Source organism: Armigeres subalbatus, chromosome 1, assembly GCF_024139115.2.
Source record: "Armigeres subalbatus isolate Guangzhou_Male chromosome 1, GZ_Asu_2, whole genome shotgun sequence".
NCBI lineage: Eukaryota > Metazoa > Arthropoda > Insecta > Diptera > Culicidae > Armigeres > Armigeres subalbatus.
This window is the reverse complement of record NC_085139.1, coordinates 211481595-211506133: the sequence shown is the minus strand read 5'-3', so window position 1 is coordinate 211506133 and position 24539 is coordinate 211481595. Positions and strand designations below refer to the sequence as shown.

The 24539-nt window shown below is 38.7% G+C and overlaps 1 protein-coding gene across 6 annotated transcripts in view; it reads right to left on the bottom strand.

Annotated features, from left to right (window-relative positions):
• Positions 1–859: 859 nt before the first annotated feature.
• LOC134205729 (longitudinals lacking protein, isoforms H/M/V-like) overlaps positions 860–24539 on the bottom strand; it is a 40382-nt gene continuing 16702 nt past the window's right edge. For 3 of the 6 annotated variants that reach the window (XM_062681270.1, XM_062681273.1, XM_062681271.1), the window contains exons 3-6: positions 24383–24505; positions 24206–24313; positions 24093–24143; positions 8507–9295 (exon numbers count right to left, since the gene is read on the bottom strand). In XM_062681270.1, the coding sequence (XP_062537254.1) occupies positions 8871–9295; positions 24093–24143; positions 24206–24313; positions 24383–24505 (707 nt within the window). In that variant the 3' untranslated portion in view covers positions 8507–8870. Of the gene's footprint in view, positions 1787–8506; positions 9296–19284; positions 19769–20290; positions 20645–22204; positions 22425–24092; positions 24144–24205; positions 24314–24382; positions 24506–24539 lie in introns of those variants that run through there. The other 3 variants (XM_062681276.1, XM_062681274.1, XM_062681275.1) reach the window with 3 other exon arrangements.

Genomic DNA, 24539 nt, shown 5'->3' with positions numbered 1-24539 from the left:
TTTAAAACTATTCTCAACAATTTAAGGAGCGATTTAATTAAAAACGGAAAACAGTACGGTATTGGACTATACTTATACTGTGTATCAAGTGTGATATCATAAAATAAAATTTGAAATAAAAAAATTGCGTTTAGAAGGAAAGTCCAACCACGTACTGCTAACCGTTTTTAATTAAATTGCTCCTAAATAGATCTTTTTAGAAAAAGTTTTAAAAACTTCCCCATGCATATTTTTTTCAAATATCACCTTTCGACTTCTTCTTATTCATGCAACCTTTATTCGGCAATAGTCTGTCAAAAGTTCGTTTTTGGAATAAACATAATATTATATAGGGTATCTGTTCCATTATTAATAACATGCTCCTATATCATTGACATTTGCAAAACAGGCAATTTAGGCTCAATTTGTGTCGTGTTTTGTTGTTATCCGGCGTGCTCACTGCTGAAAAAAATCACAAAAATGAGAAATAAAACAATTTGCGCACCAATTCTTTGTTTTCGAATGGTATTGATTTGGGTACATGGTATGAATTCAAGGAACAGTTCCCCTATTATAGCCTTCCGGTACAGCTTGGTGTACGAGAAAGGCAAAAACGTGTTATATGGGGTACATTGGGGCAAAACGTACTCAATGATCACATACAGAAGTGCCCCACGTCCACGAAACATTATTGGTAAATTCCTTTTTGAAAAAACCCTAGATGTTCACAGTGTGTGAGTTGTTCGCAAAGAGAGTTACATTTTTTTTCGCCTTCATAATTGATTTTTCCCAATGTGCGGTAATAGGCCAAACATCTAGGAGGGATCAATTACAACCTCAGGTACGGATAATTATCTTTCAAAATGGAAAAGCAATCTAGTACACTTACTAACAAGGTTTTTATTCGCAGCATATTGTTCTACAGTCATGATCCTTAAAATACATTCAATTGTATTCAGATACGTTTTATATCGACGACTAAAATATTTCACAATTTCATAAGTCGACCCTGCCACGCACTACTGGAAATACACCTAGTAGTGCAATACGGGATTTGCAGGAATTTACATATATTTAAATTTACGTTTCATAACGTATCTTGCATAGATTTTGAAAGCTTGATATTTGAACTTAAGACAAGAACTAATTGAGAGTGTGCAAACCTATTCTATAATCTATCAATCTAATGATCTTATGCTTTGTCGAGAAATACTAAAAAGATAAACTATGCTAATTTACAAAGTGCGACCGTAAAATACAAATTATTTTCCATCAATTTAAGAGTCCGATGGGTGGGAGGTCTTAGTCAACTTTTTCGCATCCGGTTGAAGCTGCTTCGTCGCCGGCTTCTTGCCTGACGAAGCAGCAATCGCCACCGGATTCACTCTTCCTCATGGAGTGCCGCTGCCGTCGCCGGGTGTCGCAATTTGAATGGCCTTCCGGGCAACGCTCGTCGGTGTGACTGTGGCTTGGCCGAGCTTGCGAACCGTAATGGTTTGCGTCGTCGAACCGCCGCCACTCCCCGCTGTGGTGCTCATTATGGCGGTAGGGGTGGAAGGTGTACTGTCGCACTCGGGATCTGCCTTGGCCATAGGAATAACCATCACTTTGTCGCGGTGGTACTTGCTCTTGTGCGTCGAGAGGGACCATTTCGTTTTGAACACCGCGTTGCACATCACACAGCTGTAGGAAACCTTGTGCTCACTGTGTTTGGCCAGTTTGTGTCGTTTCATCGCATTCATCGAGCAGAACTGCCGGTGGCATTCCGAACAAGTGTGCAGTTGCTTGTTGTCGGAAAGATTCGATCCTAAAATGATACAAAATAAATTGATTTTTTTTTATTGAATTGCTATTTGAAAGCGCTGTGGGGTTTCAAAATTCAATATTTGTTCTATCATCAGTGTTGTTGATACAGGTTATACCTAGCTACCCTATAACCAGAGACCGGCGGAGTGAAAAACTGACGAAATGGCAACGTATGAAAATGCATGAAATCGTTTAAATTATACTGGCAGCACTTGAACTTTTTGCTTGCTTCTTATGGAAGCAAAAAGTAAACAAGTCGAAATGGAACCACTTTTGACGGTTCGATTGGAAACAAGATGGCGTCTTCGCCGATCTCTTATTCTAGTATTTCTAGTTATACCCTTATATCTAGTTATAGCTAGGGTGACCATATGAAATTTTTCCAAAGGAGGACAATTCACCCAAATCGTAGCGAAAAAGGAGGACATTTCTCGCTTAACTTTTCAAAAGGTCCTAAGTAACATTTTTTTCATGAATTAATTTGAGTATTGCAATCAAAAGCTTTCATGTTGTTCTGTTGATTGCGCTATTCAAATTAATTCATGAAAAAAATGTTACTTAGGACCTTTTGAAAAGTTAAGCGAGATTTGGTTAAAAAGGAGGACATAAAAAAAATCGATCCGTTTTTTGGTTTTTAATATGATTAAAAATATTATATTGCACTATTAGAAAAAGTTTTTGTAAGAACCAGCAAGTAACCCAGCAAACAAGAGATCGTATAACATTGCGAATAAGTGCACAAAGTCTAGGCCATATATGTACACTTGGCATGAACTCAACCTTACACTTATTCACTAGCACATTCCACTTTGTTTTAGCTGGGAGATACGACATCTTCTATTTTATTAGCATTACATCTCCAGATGAAATACATATTCCAAAATCCAAACTGTCATTCATATCACTTTTCAGTTATAAACTTCAAGCACCTCCTTTGAAATAGTAGGATTTTAGCTTCAACTAATTTTGAAATCAACAGTGAACAGAATTTTAACAAGAACAGCATATCTCGGGTACTTATTCAAAAGGACGTATGTGATTTTGTAAACAAAGATTCAAACGTCGATTTGTCCGATCTGATGGCACTCCCACGCAAACCATTACCATAGACAGATAGGGGGAGGCTTCGGCTACCTGGTGGTGGTGTTGGTTTGCGTGGGAGTGCCATCAGACCGGACAAATCGACGTTTGAATCTTTGTTTACAAAATCACATACGTCCTTTTGAATAAGTACCCGAGATATAATTCTGAAAATTTGTCAGTAGATAACTGACTGAATATAAAGTTATATACACGGAAGCTCTCAAGTATCCATTAATGGGTATTTTCGTACCCATTTTGAAGAAAAGCGGCATAACTCATTAAATGGGTAAACTCGATTTACTCATTAATGGGTATTTCCTCTGAACTTCAAATAATGGGTAATTTTTGCACTTGAATTTCATTGATTAAATGGGTAAATTTGCCCCATTTTTTATTTTTCTGAATTTGAGGTTATGTTACATATATAAATTTATGTATTTAAATAAGCTCAGATTGTATGATAAGAACACGATCCTATTTAAAGAACACCAGAAAAAAGTTTTTGTAATTTATTGTTGTTTTCCAAAACATTCAGCAGTTAATTCAACTGATATCAGTTTTCTCCGTTTGCAAGTGGCATATTTCCCTTCGTGAGACATCCCCCGACATCCGCCTTCTCCGTTAGCAAGTGGCATATTTCCTCTTGTGAGATTCGTCGGGCATCAGTTGCAATATCATGATTCCTTGCAGGGGATCGTATTTATGCACGAATTCAAAACAACACTGCATTGCACTGTAATGAATAAAAGAAGTCCTATAGAAAAAACTACTGCTAAGTATATGCGAATGAAAAAAACTTACTTTTTGGCTCAACAAAATCCTACCGTTGTAACTCTTTTTACATCGTTGGACGTCCAGCTTTCCGGCCGGCACCATTTCCGGATCTCACCGACTTTTAACAAAAGCAGTCTCCACGTAATTTGAAGAAAACTTTTTGATTAGAAAGTTGTTTGTAAAAAACGATAGAGACACTGACCAAACATTCCACGGGTAATGTTTACCCATTATTATTGTTAGAAGGAAATGTATATATTGGTGTTAATTTACCCATTTAATACTGTCATTAAAAAGCCCATTTTTTGACAACTCCATAGTGAATCAAATAATGGGTACTCTGTACCCATTTAATGGGTATTTCCAAAAGTCCGTGTAAGGACCGAACACAAGAGTCTTAGTAGACCTGTGAAATTTGTTTCTTGAATGCCATTGAAAATCACAATTTAAGGCATGTAAATGAGAATGATATTGTTAACTGTATCACCAAGTTCTCAACTGAAGAAATTTCAAACTCTTCAGATTAAGACTAAAGAAACACAACTGTTCAGATTAGTTCAGATTTCTATTCCATTCTAGGCACGGCATAAGGGCTGCTCTTTGCTGCACATATTCAAGAAACGTACCGTGCGATGCGAATTGCTTCGATGGGTGTTAACTCGTAGAAAATTTTGAGAAGCATATGCATTTTTCCTAATCCATTTTCCCCAATACCTATTCTTCTGTTATCTTCGACACCTGTGTTACTGTAACTCAAGCATTTAATTTCCGATATTAACATAGATTTTATTTAAAAAATTAAAGGAAAATATTTCATATTAGAAAGCAAAACACCGTAATATGTGCAACGATTAATTTGCGAATGGATCTCTGTTGCAAAAACTAGAATTAATACAGAAAAAAAAGTTATTTTTTATAAATATCCAAAAGGAGGACATTTTAGCGTAAAAGGAGGACATCTGATTTTTAATGAAAAAGGAGGACATGTCCTCCTTTAGGATACCATATGGTCACCCTAGTTATAGCAGAACGAATTTTGTGAAAATCGTACCACTCGGGTCAATCCCTGCCCTCGTATTACTTCGTCGATGGTATTACTCCCTCCAGAGCAATGTTGAAAACCAGGGACGAAAGACCATCTCCTTGTCGTAACCCTCTGCGCGTTTCAAAGGGACTCGAGAATGCCCCTGAAATTCGAACTACGCACATCACTCGATCCATCGTTGCATTTTTTTCCTGTTCGGGTGTGCCACTGCGACCAATTATTAGATCTATTGTAGCGTTACCCGTATCCTTAGTGTTTAAGTGCATGTCGAATTACTCCAGTGCTATTGAGAAGCAATGCAGTATCGGTTTCGATACAGTTGTTGTTTTGTTTTGTCAAGACCACCATGACAAGGTCCCGCTATTTAGACCCTTCATAGAGAGCAATCCCATCGAAGGCGCGCCCCTTCTTCTTCTTCTTATTGGCGTTACACCCCACACTGGGACAGAGCCGCCTCGCAGCTTAGTGTTCATTAAGCAATTCCACAGTTATTAACTGCGAGGTTTCTAAGCCAGATTACCATTTTTGCATTCGTATATCATGGGGCTAGCACGATGATACTTTTATGCCCAGGGAAGTCGAGACAATTTCCAATCCGAAAATTGCCTAGACCGGCACTGGGAATCGAACCCAGCCACCCTCAGCATGGTCTTGCTTTGTAGCCGCGCGTCTTACCGCACGGCTAAGGAGCGCACCCCTTATCAATAGGAAATCAATCCTTTCTTGAGAGAACAGAACAGTAATACTGTTTTTGGCCATGCATCGGAGCCCTAGCCACATCCTTGTCTTGCTTCTAGAATATCACCAGTGAAACTCTTAAAACCCGGGATTTAGCTCTGTCTACAAGACCATTTCAAGCAAGAAAATTTGTTCAGTAATAAGAACTTCCGTGTGTTCCTCTCACTACCATTTTCCACCAGTTCATGAAGAGTTAGTACGTATTTAAACCCCTAACTCGATTTTTCCAGCAGTCACTTCAGCCTAGGACCGGGTACCGAGGTTTTTTAACTAATTGCTTGAAAAGTTGTTTCCGCTCCATACAGTTTAGCCTCAAACAAGAGGAATTCGAGTCTTTCAACTGTCTGCAAGGTAACATTAATTATGTTTTATTTCTGAGACTGCTGTTGGTAGCGGGACTAAATACGATGAATCCTTAATTACCACAACTTATTGCCCTAGCTAGAAAAATAGATTAAGCTAGGGCTCTGTTTGGTAGATCTTACACCGCAACACACTACGTCAAAGTGATCTACCGTGTTACGGGAAATCGTTGCATTAACCAACCGTATCAGTTTATCCGGAAATCCGAATAGTATGTTTTTATTCGAAAGGAACACAAAATGTTTCTCACACATTCATGCCTCCTTCAATTGGATTCTTCGACGTAGATTGGGCTACTGATACTGAGGACCGGAAGTCAGTAAGCGGTTTTGTTTTTAAAGTGTTTGGATCAATCGTGGCTTGGTCCAGTAAGAAACCGACAGCAGTGGGGAACTTCATTAAGTGAAGCAGAATACGTGCCCTTAATTGACTACCGCCACCGGGGATGACAATGGGTCTGGGGGGTGAGAATGGGTCATCGCTCTCACCGGCAGCCTGGAGGTCGGATAGCAAAATCGTTCAAAAAGGTCTCTTATATTTTAGTCTTCTTGCCCTCAGATACATTCAACCTGTTCTTCAAACATTCTAAGTGGTTGAAACAGTGACCCATTCTCACCCCCATTTGACCCATTGTCACCCCCGACGACGGTATATGATAAGGCTAACTGGCAGCGCCATCCCGAGCAGCACACATGTTAAATACATATCACAGTAGCTTATATGTGCCCTGATTCAGTCACAATTAGGTTATTATAACCAGTTTTACTGATGTAAGACTGAATTTGGGAATCTCGAGCTCATTGAGTAGCCGCTAAGTTGCGAAGGCCGACGGAGGTCCTTCGTAGCTTAGTTGATTAAAGCACCAGTCTAACGTACAGAGGGTCGTGGCTCCATTTTTGCCCCGTAGAATTCGACAACCTTCTGTTTTCTGGGCCAGTCTAATATTCACATATGAGTTTTCACAACATTGTTAATTAAGGGAACGATGTTTCACTTCTGTAACGGGACGAACAAACATTTTCTTAAGAGACAACAACGAGAGGAAGACATATGAAAGGGAAACGACAGACATTAAATAGGACAACATTCGTGATAGGGGACGGCAGACAATAGGATGGGCGGACTTAATTGCATTCTTACATCTGCAATTCTCAAAATTGGTGGAACATGTAATCGAGATCAAGACCCGCCAACACTAGGCTTTGGTTTTTTTGTCTCCTTAAGCGCAGATCTGGGGCCACGATGCTCCTCCCATGCCCACACGTTGTGGTCAATATCCTGATAATCCACACCGCCAGGGATGGCCATTTCTCACACTTCGTCTTGAAATGTGTAGAGATTTTACAAGTAAAGAGAAGTGTATTGATTTACACTCAAGAGCGTTTACACGTGCGTGTGAATAAAGCCGAGAGAAACATGTAATAAATCTATGATCAGTTCAGTCGCTGATGTCGTTGGGTGCAGACGGAAGAGTTGTGTTCTGTTTTCCTGCTTGCCGGGTAGTGGCAACTATATTGCCACCAATGTTGTCCCGCTTGACGGGCTGTGGCAACTATATTGCCACCAATTTGTTTCTGTCAATGTTTCTGAACTGTTTAATGTACATATAACGCACATACATTTGAGTTTAATACCATGTCAACATTGTGTCCTATTGTTGTTTTTGTTAATTTATTGTTTAGATTCGTCAGTCTTATAAAGGGTTAAGTGACTCGAAAGCTGGCATTCAAGAGGCTCTCAGAAGCTTCTTAAAAAGAAAGGCAGAAGCTTACTTTTAGGATGGGGTACCTCAATTAATGCAAAAGTTCGAAGGGGTACCTCTTAAGAAAAAGGTTGAGAACCGCTGTGCTATACCAACGAATTGCTTGGCTAACACATTTGATGAATATAACTGTTCTACACAGCAGTCTCGTGTGCTCAAACGACTACTAACGGTGGAGGACCTGCACTTGATCACCATTAAATTGCATATTATTCGGCAACTCGGCCGTACAAAAATCATTTTTTTTATTCAATGTCTTGGCTGCGCATATCCATAGCACATGTTTCGAGATGGACAAATTGAGAGGTTATCACGCGTATCTAGAGAGTAGGAGGTTAAGGGTTCGAGTCCCTCCAAGACACGTGTATTCTTTTCCGCAAATTTCATATCAATTTGTTTATTTCGAAACATGTGCAGTGCATATGCGCAGCATAGAAAAAACTTAACAAAATTTTGTTTTCGCATGACCGAGTTGCCTGTTGAAGTTATGGCTTGACTGGAGAGGAGAGTATGTTTTTAGTGGGTTCCAAAACTGGGTTGACAATCTCAACATTAGATCCCATACAATTGCAGAAGTTGAAGCAACTTGGTAATCAGTTTTGTAGTTACGTGGAAGAGTTTCTCCTAATTATACCGAAACGGCTTCCTCGATTTCAGCTTGAATAATGTTGTGAGCTTCGAACAGGAGACACAGCTGTTCCAGCCTTGCACTCCAATGTACTATCTTTCTAGCCTTTCGAAGACCTGACCAGCACCTCTAATGATGGACAAGGAAAGAAAAGATTCACGCAAAGTGCAAAATATCTGTTCTTTACTTCCTTAATTGAAATACCAAAACTCAAAGACCAAGTAGTATGTTTGACAGGACGATTCATGTTATTCAAAAAAATCTCATGTTGATTTTCAGGGAATTCAGTTTCCCGGAATCCCTAGGCAGTGAAAGTACCATACAGCGATACATTACAAAGGTCAATAGCGTTTATTAACCGATTCGAGAAAATGCTTGTTATTTATTATAATAAACCTTACCTTTAATAGATAACTGCACATTAAATTATAAGGATACACTTGCTTCGCATACGCATTGATTCATTCTAAAGAGAGCGTTAAAATAATAAATAAATATGTATGTACAATATGTGTTCAAATTGACTAGCTGTTGAGAACATTACTAATACATTGTGACTGAACCTGTCAGGTTTGTGGAATTTTACATATGCACTGATAAATCGGTACACTTCGCTTTCTACTAATTCATACACTGTTTGTACTTTCAATGTAATACTAAGTGGCCGCTTCCTAGCGAAGCATAGCCTAAAATCAAAACAATTTCATCGTTGATGCCGCAACTAGATGCGCCTCGGACAAAACGGTGATTCCAACGGAAGCTGTGGGAGCGTCGACTGTTTCACCGGACATGTTTTCTTCTAACACCGAACCAATCGATAAGCCACTCGCTCGCGGTGACAAGCTTCCAGCGCCTCCTCCTCCTCCGTCTCCACCACCAGTAGTTGCGAGCGGGTGGTGTTGTGGTTGATCCTGCTGGTGCTGCTGCTGTTTGTTTTCGTGAGCCATGCGCACATGTTCGCGTAGGCTGTACTTGTTCTTAAACTGTTTGTTACAGCGATTGCATTTTTGGGGTTCTTGGTTGGTGTGTTGGGTTCGCATGTGTCGCCAAAGATTGACCGACGTTATGACCAATTTACAGATCTGACATTGGGACCATTTGTTCGTACTTACAATATCTAAAAGAAGAAAGAGAAACATAGAAAGAAAGTTGGTGTTTGGCAGAACTAGTTTGAAATTGAGCAACATTAGTGTAATGGTCCATCAAATTATCAATGGAAAAGTGCTCAGTGCAAAAAGATAGATATGGAATTTGGAACGATTTAAACAACTGTTTTGTATGGACCAATTGTAACAGCAACTTCTACTTTCTTTGTTTACTCTTTCTTATTTGATATGGTTTTCATAATTTAACATAATTGCTTGTCATAATTAAATTGTGTAAATTTGATTCGGAGCTAGCTGTGAATGTCAACCATTGAGGATTTCCATTTAATCCCAGGTCTGGGGACCATACAAATATAAGAAACAAGAAAGGAAAGCAGATTTCCTTCTCGTTGATCCTTTAAAGATAATGTGTTCAAAAGCGTATACACTAAACAATAAAGTTACAAAGAATATCTTTTGTCAGACACATTTATTAGACAATAGATCTTTTATATGCGAGCAAATTCGCATGCGATTCTGCGAGAATGCGTCGAGTTTCAAGCATAATTGGGACGGAATTCATGTTCTACACATGCAAGATAGCAAAAGATAGTTCTATGTTAATTTACTACTTATAATAATAGAGATCATGTAATGCGATTACGTTGATTTAAAGCAATTGTTAAATCGTTGTTTGAGAAATTCGACAAATTTTAACTTGCGTTTGATACGTCAATTGCTCACATACTGGCTGTTCAAAGTGAAGGAATCCATACGATCCTAGAGTGGAATGGAACGAGGTCGTCTCTAGCACGGACAAGACAACATAATTTTAGGCCCGTTCATGAAACCAAATCTTCAATGCTACTGCATATTGGACTAATCGCCCTGGATTTCTCCAAACGATTGTACCAGCAGTAAGCACTAAAATTCGAGAATTCGGAATTATCTCACATAAGCTACATTCCCAGTTTTCACTGCAGACGTCTAAGTCATCTAAGCTACTTGCTGAAGAAACGGACGTTCCACAAGGATCTGCCGAAACAATTGTACTGATTCCATTAGCTGTGACAGCTGCAGTATACTCGACAAGGTTCACGCTTTTTTCTGTTATATCTATCGGGCATACTCAAGCTGGCATTGTGGTCAAAGCGTAAGTCACGGTCATCGCTGTCGACGAATGGACTTCCTCGTTGATGTTCAGCTTATCAGTTCCCTATCATATCTACAACCCCAAACACCGTGTTACTGGTCCTCCTATTTCCATTCAGGGCCAACCAATCGATGAAATAAAATCAAATCTTAACAGAATCTCTGCAATTTGACCTTAAACAAATTATATAAAATGGAAAAAAATCTTATCTCGACGGAAATACGTACTTGATGTTTTGGCTGCCCATAATACCGGTAAAATTCTCGGCATGTTGTCGAACACTCTATTTTCCTTTTTCATCAATTCATGATCGCTTGTAAAAATGGTGCAGAGAGTGGGGAGATCCGATCCCTGTGGAACATCATAAGGTGTCGGCCAGAGTAGTAGATGCATAAGTATTAGATTGCAAATGTCGTTCTTGTTCGCGTGACTAACATTTAGGTCACTTTGATCTGGCGGCCAAAGTACCGGTACTACTACTGTCAAACCAATGTTGGTAATGAAACAAAACATGCACTACAACATTATGCATAACAAACCGACAAGTTAGGCTTGTGGAAGCATATTTTGGCAAAATACTTTTAATGACTACAGCGCCACTAGCGTTCTAGTACTTATGCTTCTACTGCCAGAGTAGACGCTTTTACTCGACGTCGTGTGAGAACTGCACGCAATAGAATAACTATCAATATTAGGAATCTGATCAATTGTATGGACGCTTTGCTTTGCTTCGCGCGTTGTTTCTTTCTCTGGCCGGCACCTAATTGATGCCGTGAGATTCTGACCTATTATAGCCATTGATTGACATTTGGGATTTACTGCTAAAAATGACTGAACAAGCTTAAACGCTTCAAGATAATTCTCTTCAACACTAATAAGGCAATTTAGTAAACTGATGGGCGATAGCTTGAAGAGAGAGTAAAGGCTGAGGAAAAGTAAATTGATACGCACAAAAGACCTGTAATTCGTGATTCAAAATTACAGCCTTAGGTTACATTTCTCCAGTTCGAACGAAATCATCAATCAATATCAGCGCCCGCGCAGTGGAGACGAACAGGGCATCAGCACATTTCTTACATTTTGCTCACATTTTTTTCAGGCCATACATGTAAATCGATTGCCAAATCATGGGCTTACTAACGAATTTTTAGACAAACACGAACTTAAATCTTTCCGGCACATACCCACGTTCAGTTGCGATGTGAAACTTTTGATCAGGAAACTGCCTTAAATCAGGTTTGAAGTATGTTTCGCCATGGTTTAAAGTGCAGCCCAGGTGCAGCCCTTGCGTTTCGTCAAAACAAGTTACACGCTTTTTGGCCACGAAATGCTGCTTCAAATGTTTACTGGCTTTGTACGACTTGTATCCTTCCCTGGCAAGAATGTCCCGCACGCCGAACCGTTCGAAAGTAAGCGTTGTACCTTCTGGCCACATCTCGGATTGAAAGGTCGGAGTTGGCTTAAACGCACCTTAACACCTTGCTGCACAGCTGACGTCCCCTGGGGCCAGGTTCCACTTTTTCCGTAGGTCCACTGATTCCTTTCAACACTCAGGGTTTCCTTGCAGGGTTTGAGCACTCTACAAAACTGTTGTTTCCGTCTTCAGCACTTTAGCCAGCTTGCAGGCAATATTGGCCCACGTAGTTCGCATTTAGCCAAGACACCAACCTTATATGGTGCCAATATGGTTTGACGTACCATTTTCTTTATAACTTTTAAACGCATTGGTCGATATAACATATATAAGACAGAATAAACGATTTGTTGCATATGGTTTGAACTATCAATCTTCAAAGCGTTATAGCTTTTTTCGTGGACATTCCAGCAACGTACCTTCTTTAGCAAATTTTTTCGGCATTATTTGTATTATACTTTAACGCAATGTGTCACTTGGTTTATCGTTTTCCCATACAAACTTCAAACGCGATGCGGAAAGCGAAGAAGCAATCAATCGAGCCCAAATTCTGCACAGTTGTTTGGGACCCAGAATGGTTTCGAAAAACCATTGATTTGAAAAAAATAAAAAGGCCATGACGCCCCACTCGTATTACCACAAAAAGTTCAGTGATCCATATGACACCTTTAATCTCCTCCCAATCAAACAAAACATAATTGTGAAAAATGATTTTGCTTAGTTTTTGTCGTCCTTTGCACCAGTTGTCGCACTAGTGGTCCCATTATGGCCAATCCAATAAGAAAACAATGGGATTTGCCATAATGAGAACCAAATTAGGAATAGTGCCACAACTGGTACATGCGTTCCTATTATGGATCAAACAGTTTTGGGTATTTGCACGAATTTTAATGCGGATTTCACATTTGGGAGGAAGGGAGACCTTGCGCTTGACATATCAATATCAAACTGTTTCTCACATCATGGTGTACATCATCGACAGGCATGTCCCAAAAAAGTCCGTTCGTTCAGACTCTCGTATCCCGTGGATGACGAATGTTCTCCGGTCGCTGAAAAGGTGCAAGAAAGCTGCACTCAGAAGTTACACGAAACACCGTACGTTGCCACTCATTCCACTATGTCAGACTCAACAATTAGTATAAGCGGATCAGGCGTTATCATTTCCTACGCTACCAGGGTGGCCACTGGAATTCGATTTACAAATTCCCGTTTTTTTCCCGCTTTTCCCGGTAATTTTTGTCAAATTTTCCCGGTTTTAATTTAACTTGAAAAAAAATCAGGGAGATAGTTTTTATACTTTAATTAGACATTTTAGTTTCTGACCAAACTGGAGGTCAGTTTTGTATCGAAACAACTGTTAATGAATTATTAGCAGTGGCTGATTTTCTACCCGCCGCTTCCCCATTCAGGCACTATCGTATATGAGCAAATAGCCAGCATGAGTTAACCGCCAGAAACTTGTATGGCGAAAGACATCTAACGCGGGTTTTCTCAAAAATAGTAACTCAATAGTAACTCTCATGAAAAACTATTTGGTACCGGTTATGTAGGAAGGTGTCCCCTACTCCGCCTATCGAATATTTTTTCGATGAAGGTGCTTAATTTGAGGAAATCGAACCATAGATGCCATTCGCCATACTGATTTCAGAAAGTTAACTCCTAGTGTGTCGCTGTAAGCACGCTCAAAGCAGGCGATTCATTTGTAACGAACCTTTGAAATAGCTACATTAAATTACCAACAACGTGTTATGCGAAATTGTTTTTATCAAAAGGCACACTGAAATTGTGCGCTTCGTTGCCATGCAGTTAGTGTTAACCGGCATTTCATCAATGTCGAATTGTAATTCTACAATGGCACTTAATTACAATGATTAAATTCTTTTCTTAGTTGCAAAACATTCGTATTTTCTTGGATGCACAACTTTCGTTAGTTTCTGACAGTGTCAATGGAAATTGTATGCAAGTCTAGTGTGGTTCTTCCTTCTAAGAGCATAATGTTCACAGAAAGCAATAAAGTTATAATATAGTATACTGCCGTGAATCGCATATTTGTCCCATCTTTGCTGGGTTTCCTATTCATATGGGACAAATATGCGATTCACGGCAGTATAGCCGACATCTTTTTAATGTTCAGCTCTCGGTTTGAACTTAATAAGTCTATTTTAAAGAATACCTCCCTGGGTAACATCACTTTTCTAAAAATCTACAAAATTATCAAACAACTAATTTGAACACAGATTTAAATGGAAGACAATCTTCGTTTCCGATCAAAATAATTATTCAGTTTTCTAAAAAAGATTTAAACACATTTTAGGCAATCAAAACATATGTATTCGATTCGTAATTAATTCAACTCTACTTTTTTTAATTTCTAGAATTAATGTCTAGAAAGTAAATCTTGGATTTTTTATTGAAAACTTTGAACGTCCCCATTCAATATTAGTATATTGAAATGTTAGCTTAGGAACTTCTTTATTATTCCGTGTTACAAATCAGAAAACTATCTTAGAGTAGCTTTTTCACCATCATAACCTTCTATAATATTAGGTTAGTTGTGGAAAAATAGTAAACAAAAGATATTTTACTCTTTAGAATAGTACAGACATATTCACGTAGTATTAAATAATTACCATTTTCAATGATTTGTAGAATTTTCAAATATAATTCCAAACAACTCTTGAACATGCCTTATAACAAAATATTTATGATATATGGCCAGGGCTCTACCAAATCACACCAAGCGCCAAAACATTACTCATATTTTGCGGAAATTTTTGTTTAACAGATTTAATTGATCTCAAATCGTATAGGTCCTATACTGTAGGATATCCCTCAACCCCATAACTGAGGTTATCCTACAACAAATGTAGGCATGAATTGATTTGAAATAATTTCCGTTTTCCTTTCACGTACAAAATATCACAAATCAGTTAAAAAGCCGCTTACTCGAAATTGGAATTAAAATGATCTAGAGACAATTGGATCTGGAAAAAAAACTGTTTATACCTCACACATTAGGGGAAAAGTGGGTAAAACCGACACCTTAAGCAACTTTACAGTTCCCCAATCTATGAAGCAATATTCCGGACTAGAAATTTCACACAAACATACTTTGGCTCTTCATGCATCAGTCCATGTGGTCTCTGGACAATATTTCTTGATAGAATTTGATTTATGATGAAAACGCGAACAGTCCATCTTTCAGCCCAAACAGCTGGGGTGCGGGTAAGATCGACACCACATGAGGGTAAAACCGACACATAAAGTCTTTATGGAATTGAACATCATAACAATTCTAAATGATGTTACAACAAAATAGAAAATGTTTAACAACATTCATTTTAATTTTTGTGTATGAAATTCATGTTTAGGGATCACTCATAAACGATGGTTGAACAAAATTTTATATATTTAAAATCATCACCACATATCATACTTCATTTAGTTTCTTTAGCAGGTCGAGTGAAAAATATATAGAGTATAAAAATGTTAGTAACAACGTTACTAACTACTGTAAATATTGACCTACATTTAAATTTCACTTATTTTAAAAAGTTGTTTATAACGGCGATTTAAAATGAATGCGTATGGTGCAGTTATGACAAGAAATGAAAATGACCAGTTCCGTGACAAGCTACATGTTTACAGGGGTGATGGATCACGAAAGAACAACACTAGAGAACGGGTTGAATATATTTAAGAGCATAATAAGCCTAAAAATACGATTCTTCTTTGAGCGCTATTGGTATCCGACCTGCAGACTTTCCTTGATGACCCAATATTACCCACTAGACCTATGTATTGTCACGCCCAATGATGATATGGTATGTAATCAGTCTATGATTAAGTTATACTCCTCGGCGCCTCGTTTTCCAATACATGAATGATATTATGCGAATAATAAGTCTAATAAAACAGAGGTATTTCGTGATTTGATGGCAGGTGTCGAATTTACCCAAACAGATAACATATCAATGATGAGATACATGTGGATGTTTATAATTAGAAAAGTTAACTATTTTTCCACAACATACACAAAATGATGTTCAGTTATGGATCAGAGATGAATTAAATACTGAAAATTAACAAATTTTTGTCGAAAAAGCTTATACAGCGATGCCAAAATTTTACATAACTTATCGCCTCAATGGTGATCAATGCTAATTGTCTGTTTATTATGACTCTTACACATCTATGTCAGTTACAAAATGACTAGAAATACAAGAAATCAAACGTTTATTCAAAGTGTGTTGAAATTCTGTCCGATAATCACTTGAAATCAGAGATTTGAAGTGGTGTCGGTTTTACCCGCAGTGTCGGTTTTACCCACAATTCCCCTATGTACTAAAATCAAATAACTCAATTAGAATGCGATTGCAGAATGAATATCGAAAAGAAAATCTTTCCTTTTTATATCAACTTCATTAAAAACTTTGAAGAACTTTGAATGTAAATTATCAAAAATTTATTTTTTCCCGGTTCATGTTCTGAATTCCCGGTTTTCCCGCTTTTTTTCCCGGTGACTTCAATTTCCCGTCTTTTTCCCGCTTTTCCCGGTTCGGTGGCCACCCTGCGCTACCAAAGAGGGATACAACGACGACTAAGATCTCACCCAAAGTCCTTTTGGAGCTACGTAAATGAACAGCGCAAAGAGACTCGATTTCCATCGTCCATGGTATTCAATAGTGAATCTGCAAGCGCCCAACAAGGTATATGCAACCTGTTCTCAGCTAAATTCGCCAGTGTGTTTGAAGACGAACAACTACCTGTTGATGTCGTGATCACCGCTGTCAGCAACGTCCCATTAGCTAATCAATCGCTCGGTGATATCGAGGTGAATGTCGAAGCCATCTCGAGAGCGATGTCAAAGCTTAAGACATCATCTAAGCCTGGTCCTGACGGTGTTCCATCGATGATTCTCAAAAAGAATATTACCTGTCTGCTGGAACCCCTTCTCCTGTTATTCCAACTCTCTCTATCCAGCGGCACATTCCCATCTTGCTGGAAGACTGCAGATATGTTTCCGGTCTACAAAAAGGGGAGCAAGCGTGATGTGAACAATTATCGGGGTATTACATCGCTTAGCGCAATAGCGAAGCTTTTTGAACTGGTTGTCATGGACCCGCTGAATTCCCACTGCAAACAATATCTTTGCGCTGACCAACATGGTTTTGCTGCTGGCCGTTCAACAACTACTAACTTGTTGTGCCTAACGTCGTACGTCACGGATAGCATGATTGCACGCACTCAAACGGACGTGATTTACACGGATCTTTCTGCAGCATTCGATAAGCTGAACCATAAAATTGCAATCGCCAAGCTTGACAGACTTGGAGTCGGTGGAAATCTTCTCGATTGGTTTCGATCATATCTGACCGGACGCCAGCTTGTGGTTGCTTTAGGCCACTTTAGGCGATTGTCGCTCAGATAGTTTCCGCGTTTCGTCTGGTATACCGCAGGGCAGCCACTTGGGGCCTTTAATTTTCCTGCTTTACTTCAACGATGTTCACCATGTAATCGATGGACCACGGCTATCCTTTGCGGACGATCTGAATATATTTCTTCGCATCTGCTCAATAGCCGATTGCCAATCCCTCCAAAACCAGATCACTGTGTTTGCCAACTGGTGTACTCTGAACCGACTTGTGGTCAATCCGGCGAAATGTTCGGTAATTACTTTTTCACGAAAGAAGGAGCCGATCCGGTTTAGTTACTCTTTTCTCGACACGACCATTAACCGAGTGCATTGCGTGAAAGATTTGGGAGTTCTTCTGGATTCGCAACTTACATTTACCCAGCACATATCCTTTGTCGTCGATAAAGCGGCCAGAACGCTTGGCTTTGTGTTCAGGGTGGCGAAAAATTTCACCGTCGTACATTGCTTGAAGGCACTCTACTGCTCTCTCGTCCGGTCGACGTTGGAATACTGCTCGGCGGTCTGGTGTCCTTACTACAACAACGGATCAGAGCGCATCGAACCAATACAACGCCGCTTTGTTCGTTTTGCATTGCGCAAGCTACCATGGAGAGATCCATTTCGCCTCCCCAGTTACGAGGATCGCTGCCAGCTGATCGACCTTTTTCCGTTGCGTATCCGTAGGGACTTAAGCAGAGCACTGACCGTCGCTGACATTATACAAGGAAGGATCGATTGTCCAGACATTCTGCAACAAATTAACATTAACGTGCAATATCGGCCATTGCGGAATAGCATAATGTTGAGACTTCCCCTTCGCCGCACCAACTATGGTTTGGGCAACGCACTGAACGGGCTACAGAGTTTTTAATAGGGTGGCATCAGTATTTGACTACCACTTGACAAGAGATGCGCTTCGCCGTAGTTTTGTAAATGTTTTTCGTCGTAGTAGCTGACGCGCATATGCTAGATAAGTGTATTTAAGTCCCATGACAATTTTATTTTTCGTTGTGATTTTACTGTTTTGTTAATAAGTTATTATTGTAATGACCATACTAGTTTTAAATCATCATTAGGATTACGAACAATCTGTTGATGTACACCATAAATAAACAAATAAACAAATCACCCACATACCTTTTGTTTATTTTTTTAAAACTGATATTTTTAACTGTGGCTACGATTGGTACACCCTAGACGCGACCCAATTAGTCACTTCCTGCGGGAAAAACTCCCGACATTTTTTTTTTCGCTTAATTCAAGGCGCAATTTCCGTTTTTTTTTACAGAGATTTCTATGACTATCGTTACGCCAATTTCTGAGGAAATCATAACGAGAGTTCATTTTAAAAAAAATGCTGAGAATCCCTGCAAAAAAACTTCTTTCCACAAAAAAAAATATGACGCAAATAAAATGGGAACGAGGGAGAGGACGACACAAGAAGAATCTTTCTATTCTGGTCTAAAGAATCGACATCAAATCCTCTCATATTCTTGATTAGAAGGCTGGAGTTCCCTTGCCGAGCAAAAGGCGTAAGATTGCCAACCCGAAGATGGCGAGTTCGTTTCTCGGGCTGGTCTAGGATGTTTTCGGGTGGGAAACATTCTGGACACTCTTTGCATTGTGTATCCATTGTACTTGAAACACAAGATACATACTTATGCAAGGGGAGCATAGAAAAACTTTCAATTTAAATAACTGAGGAAATTGAAAATTGAAAAACAGGTCAAGACTTTTAATTAGAGGGCTTTGGTTTTAAGGCATTGAAACTTTGTCGTTATTTTTTATCACGTTATTTTTGTTTACGAAGTAAACGAGCCCTTTTCTCGATTAGCTGACGTGAACGAAAATGCACTTAAACACATCCTGATTATTTTTGGAGGTTCAAAAAGCATACTGAATAAATAGTTAGTTTTCGCCTGTGATATTTACTTATTCATCTATTAAAGATGCCTTTGTTTCCCTTTTAAAATAAAAATCATGTCTGTAAAAATAAACAAGCCACTGTTTTTTTCATTCCACATTATGTATTACACAATTATATTTTCAATTTAGTATCTTTTGTAATATATTAAATGTCTTCCACGCATAATCGTCTCCGAATCCGTTTAGCACACTAACAAAAATACAAAGTGATTTGATGTATTTCTTTTAGTTCACGAATCCGAAATATCTTGTATGCGTGTTTCTCTACACTTCTTCAACGAACGTGTAAGGTGCCAACCGCTGCTGGCTTCAACCCGTCTGGGGAATGCAGGCCTGCGGGATGCAGGCCTGTGAGATGTTAGTCTGCGAGATGTTGGTCTGCTCGTCCGATTTGAACTCCACCTTCACCAACTCGTGTTTCAGCTTCATGTGCCGCTTCAGGTTGGCCGTCCGTGAAAGTACCGCTCCGCAGATCGTACACTTGGTGAGCCCCTTGTGGATGTGGTTGTGCATCGTTAGCGACTTCCATGCGGCGAAACTCTTGTCGCAGTCTTTGCACTTGTACTTCTTCGGTTTCATTTTTTGCTCAAACACTTCTGCGAAATAGAGTGGTAGAGGAAGAGAGGGAGAGAAAAGAAGAAAAAGAGAAAAAGAAACGAGAAATGTTCATCAGTTTTTTTGGCTCTCTTCTTCAAAACGAAAATTTAGTTAAATTTGTTTGATCCAGGGGTAACAAATCGCGTCTCAGTTCGAGCTAAACTAGTGATAATAGTTTTTTTTTTAAATAGTAATTCAACATCTAATGATAGGAATGAACTATCAAAAGAAATACTTGAACGAAGAAGTGTTTGAGCAAAATTGAAACTAGAAATACTGGTTGAATATGTGTTTGTCACAGAATTTGATTGGTCACTTTAACATGATCACTGATGTTTAGCACTTTGATTTGCATCACACAGCAAACAACTATTAAAAACAAACGAAAAATCTGCTCCCCTGTTTCAAAACAAGCGTCAAGGTTGAAAATACTTAGATTTACATTTTTTTATAATCGGATAGTGACGACTAATTGTGATAATGCACTACAATTTGAATGTGGGCAAATATGAGCAATCATCCTTCTTATTTATAAATTCAATTGATTTATTTGTTCTATTAACTTTCTATCAAAATTACAATAAATAGCCTGTTATAAAACATCTTCATCAGTCCACTGTTTGTCCAGCAATATTTGTTGTATTTTACAAATAAAAATAATCAAGTAGTAGCCTAAGTATAACTAGAGTTCGCGTTTCAACAATTGTTCTCAAATGATAAGACTAAAATAGTTCAAATGTTTAACATTTTTGGTGCTTCTAGGAAGCTTTTGTTGGTTTAATCATTTTCTAAAGTCCCCTCTACTGGTTTAATGCATCGTCGCACTGTCTGGATTCTTTTGTAAGGAGCAGCGTGTGTCATATCAAAATTCGCAACTGTTAGAATAGTAATAGAACATGTTTAGTAACACAAAACAAAATATGAGATCGTAAACGGCTGCTACCCAATTATGCTACATTGATTTTGAACTGTGACATGTGACGTTCGTCACTTTCGTGTTAATGTTTTTCATTACAAGTACACATTATTAATACACATTTAAAAAAAAGTTTCAGTATTCCCAGGCATTAAACAGAGAAGCGTGTTTATCATTCAGCTCATGATCAATTAAAGCAAAATCTGATTAATTCCACAACCGGTAAATAAAAAGTTGAGAAACCACAATCTTTCAGCTCATAAAACACTGGAATTTGTCTATTCGCATAGCAATCCTATGACTTCACCCAATGAAGAAACAGCCGTTGAAGTTTTCAATCTCGTGTCACATGCAGACATAAAACAAGTCAAATTATTGGCCTAAAAGCTATTGAGCATAGCGAATGTTTGGAATAACATTCAAAAATAATCCCTACACCTTAATTATTTGGCATACAAATTCAAGCATTAAAGACTTTTCATTCCGGGCAAATGCGTACTTTAAAAATAGAACCATCATTTACTTTATTTCGGCCAAACGGGTATTTTGAAAGAAGAAAACATCTAATCATATGTCTCATTCCGAGGAAATGCGTGATTTAAAAGAATGAGCCATGAATTCATTTTCTCTAGGCTGTGGAATTGCGTACTTTCGAAGTTTTTTTTCTGTGGTTGTCATTAGGTATGCCAAACCACCCACCGCATTTGACATTTCTAGCAATTATGCGTGTTTTCTAAATGCGCATCGGTGCTGCGACGCTACCGCTTTCCCGTTGGGAACTCGCTTCGTGGGCATCGAGCCCGATCATTATGCCAAATGACCATTACACGCCCAACTTGTTCTGCCAATTGGCATTATGTCAACCTTAATAAATGTATTAAAATTTGCCAGTTGTTTTGTTCCACACAAGATACATATTCAAGCGATGGCCGGCATAGAAAAGCTTCCATTATCAATTGTGGTAATGCAAAGTGGAACACTAAGTTTGAAAGCAGGCCAAGTTCTAGCTGAAATGTAGAGCAATTGAAGAAAAAAAAATGTCCAGAAATGTTGAACACAAAAGAGCAAATAACTTTTCCTAATAGATCATGCGTTTGCCCGGATAAAAAGATTTTATAATTTTGGTATTTAAACACAGCAATTTTTTATGGTTGCACAATTTTGAAAATTTCAAATCAGAAGTCAACAGCAGTTGGATAAACATATGACGACTCATGCTCTCAAACCAATAAGAACCAAGTACTAGGGAAACGATTTACAAGAGGTTTGTACCAGCACACATAATTGCCAATCACGCACAATTACATAGGCATCGCACATAAATTACGTAACGCTGTTCGAGAAAAACATAACAAGCAATACATTTTTCTATTATTCTCTGATAAAATCCCAGAAAGGTAATAGGGGAGGGGGCTAATACTAGCGTTACATAATTTGATGACGGTGCCATACACAGACAATCACAATTCTCCCGCACACGTTAGAACAGAGCTAACAAAGCTCTGAACGGCTCGCTTACTTTAGGTTGGTGATATTTTTAATATTAAGTTTAGCGTCCAGCTTGAGTGTAATCTTGTGGATCTTGCTTAAATGGATGCGCATGTCGTAGCTACGCGAGAACGAGCGCAAACATACTGGACACTTGGTCTTGCCCGAGTGCAAATCCTTGTGCAGGGTCAATGACATCGGATGCTTGAAGCCCTTCCAGCAGATACTGCAGCGGAAACGGAGCTCAGCGTCTGGAAGATAACAAGAGAGAAGACCACATGTTAGAGACGCTTGTGCTTTTTTTTTGCAACTGACTTGAATACTTTCACCAAGTTGAAAAAAGACAAACATAGCAGGTCGAACACAACAAGCACAAAAGAAGCAACTTATCAGAATGGGGAAGGATATCACAGAATTTGCAATCGGGCCGAGCAAGACGTTTGTCCAGGAATAGAAACAGACTCAGAAAATTGGGTCTGAATAAAAAAAAAACTAACATAATCAAATCAAAAATACCGCTAAGGTAATAAACTGAGGTGGTATAGTTTGTTGGTACGTACCCGGTTGGCTTACATAAACGGAATTCGTGAGTGACATGACTTTCTTCCGAAAATTACACTAACCAAATGCACTATCAGCACCCGAGCACGAGCGCTGCTGTTGCGAAATATCCTCGCTTGTGATCATCATACATGACCATTGGCCAATCATCGCGCCCGTGCAGAAAATTTCAATTGCTGCAGCCCCCGACTGCTACAACTCCACAATTTTCGTATCAATTCCACGTTTTTTGCAAGTTAAATATACTACGAAATTAAGTTTAGGATTCAATGAAAATATCTTATTTAAGTTTAGTTTCGCTGGTTTTGGATATAAGCTCATGTAACCATATTTGTGACTAAATGAAGTGTTATTTTCCCATACATGCTAAAACGATTTGTGCAAACTGCGAAGTGAGTTCTTACTCAAAGACGCTCAACGATTTGGAGAAGACTCAGAATCTGGGACAAACATCGGTTGTATCGTTTTTTTAACAACTGTAATATAAAACAACAGTGGAAATTCCTCAATCGTTAACAATTGATGTGGATTACGTCGAAGTTGATAGAAAAATATATTTAGAAACAAAGCTTTGTATTACTTTTGAGGTTTGCAGAATCAGTGTAGTGGAATTTAACATCGTTTACTTTAGTAGGACTGATTACCCGGTTAAAATCGTTTACTCATTAATGGGTACTTTTTCTTTGCTATCTCTTCCTCTCTGCTGGAAAAAAACAATTTTTGAAGAATAAGTGGATTTACTCATTTAAGTAGTAGATCCACTTATTATCCCAAAATAGGTAAATTTTTCAGCAGAGAAAAAGAGATAGCAAAGAAAAAGTACCCATTAATGAGTAAACGAGTTTATCCGTGTACAGAAATAATTCAGTAGGAAAAATTTCATATATAGTTGTAGAACTACAGAGTTCGAATTTTATCAATGTTCCTACTTCTCTATAAATAACTTTACCAGGCTAAGAACTTTAAATATGATTAGTTTCGGAAATAAAGGGAAATCATAGTTACGCCAAATTGCTGATATTTGGGTACGCTTGGTTGCCAAATTGTGACAGAAGTTAGTTGTAGTGCATACATATTTGATTGGCAAAATCAAATCAATGTTCAAAGTGTACAAAAAAAAACGGAATAGTTATGCACTCGGTTCAACCACGCGTGATACATAGATGTCGCAAAAGAGTTTTAGAATATCAAATTGTATCTTTGCATATGAAGAAATAGAAGAAACTACAAAGTGAAACATTTTCCTTGGCACATCCTACTGAGGAAGTCGTGCTCGTGATCATATTTTTGACCAACAGCACTTTTGACTATTTTCAACCTTCACTAATAGTTCACACAAAAAAAGAGACGACACTTACCTTGAAGTATGTTGGCCTTTGCTTCGTCAGATGCTCCTTGGAAAATGCGACCTGCAATAGTTGGTTTGAAGATTAATAAACGAGCGATATGATTCCCACCGGGCACCACTTACTCATATCCATATCCGAGGCTTCCATTTCGATACCGTCCTGATCCATGTCTTCATCGCCCACATCTTTTTCGATGTGTTCTGCTTCGCCAACCAGTTCGTAGCTTTCCTCTGAAAAAAGGAAATCGAAACATGACATTTTCGTTCGTCTCAAAAATTCCATCGTTTTAGCTAACAAACCTTGAATGTAGGACGTGTTGTTCGCATTTGAGTTGTTTATTGCTTCGCCACAGTCGATGTATTCTGGGATTTCCATTTTCAAAGAAGCGCCGGTGGCCTGCGCCGATTCGGCGTAGGATTCAACTGCGAAATAAAAAGTGATGGTTAAAAAATAATA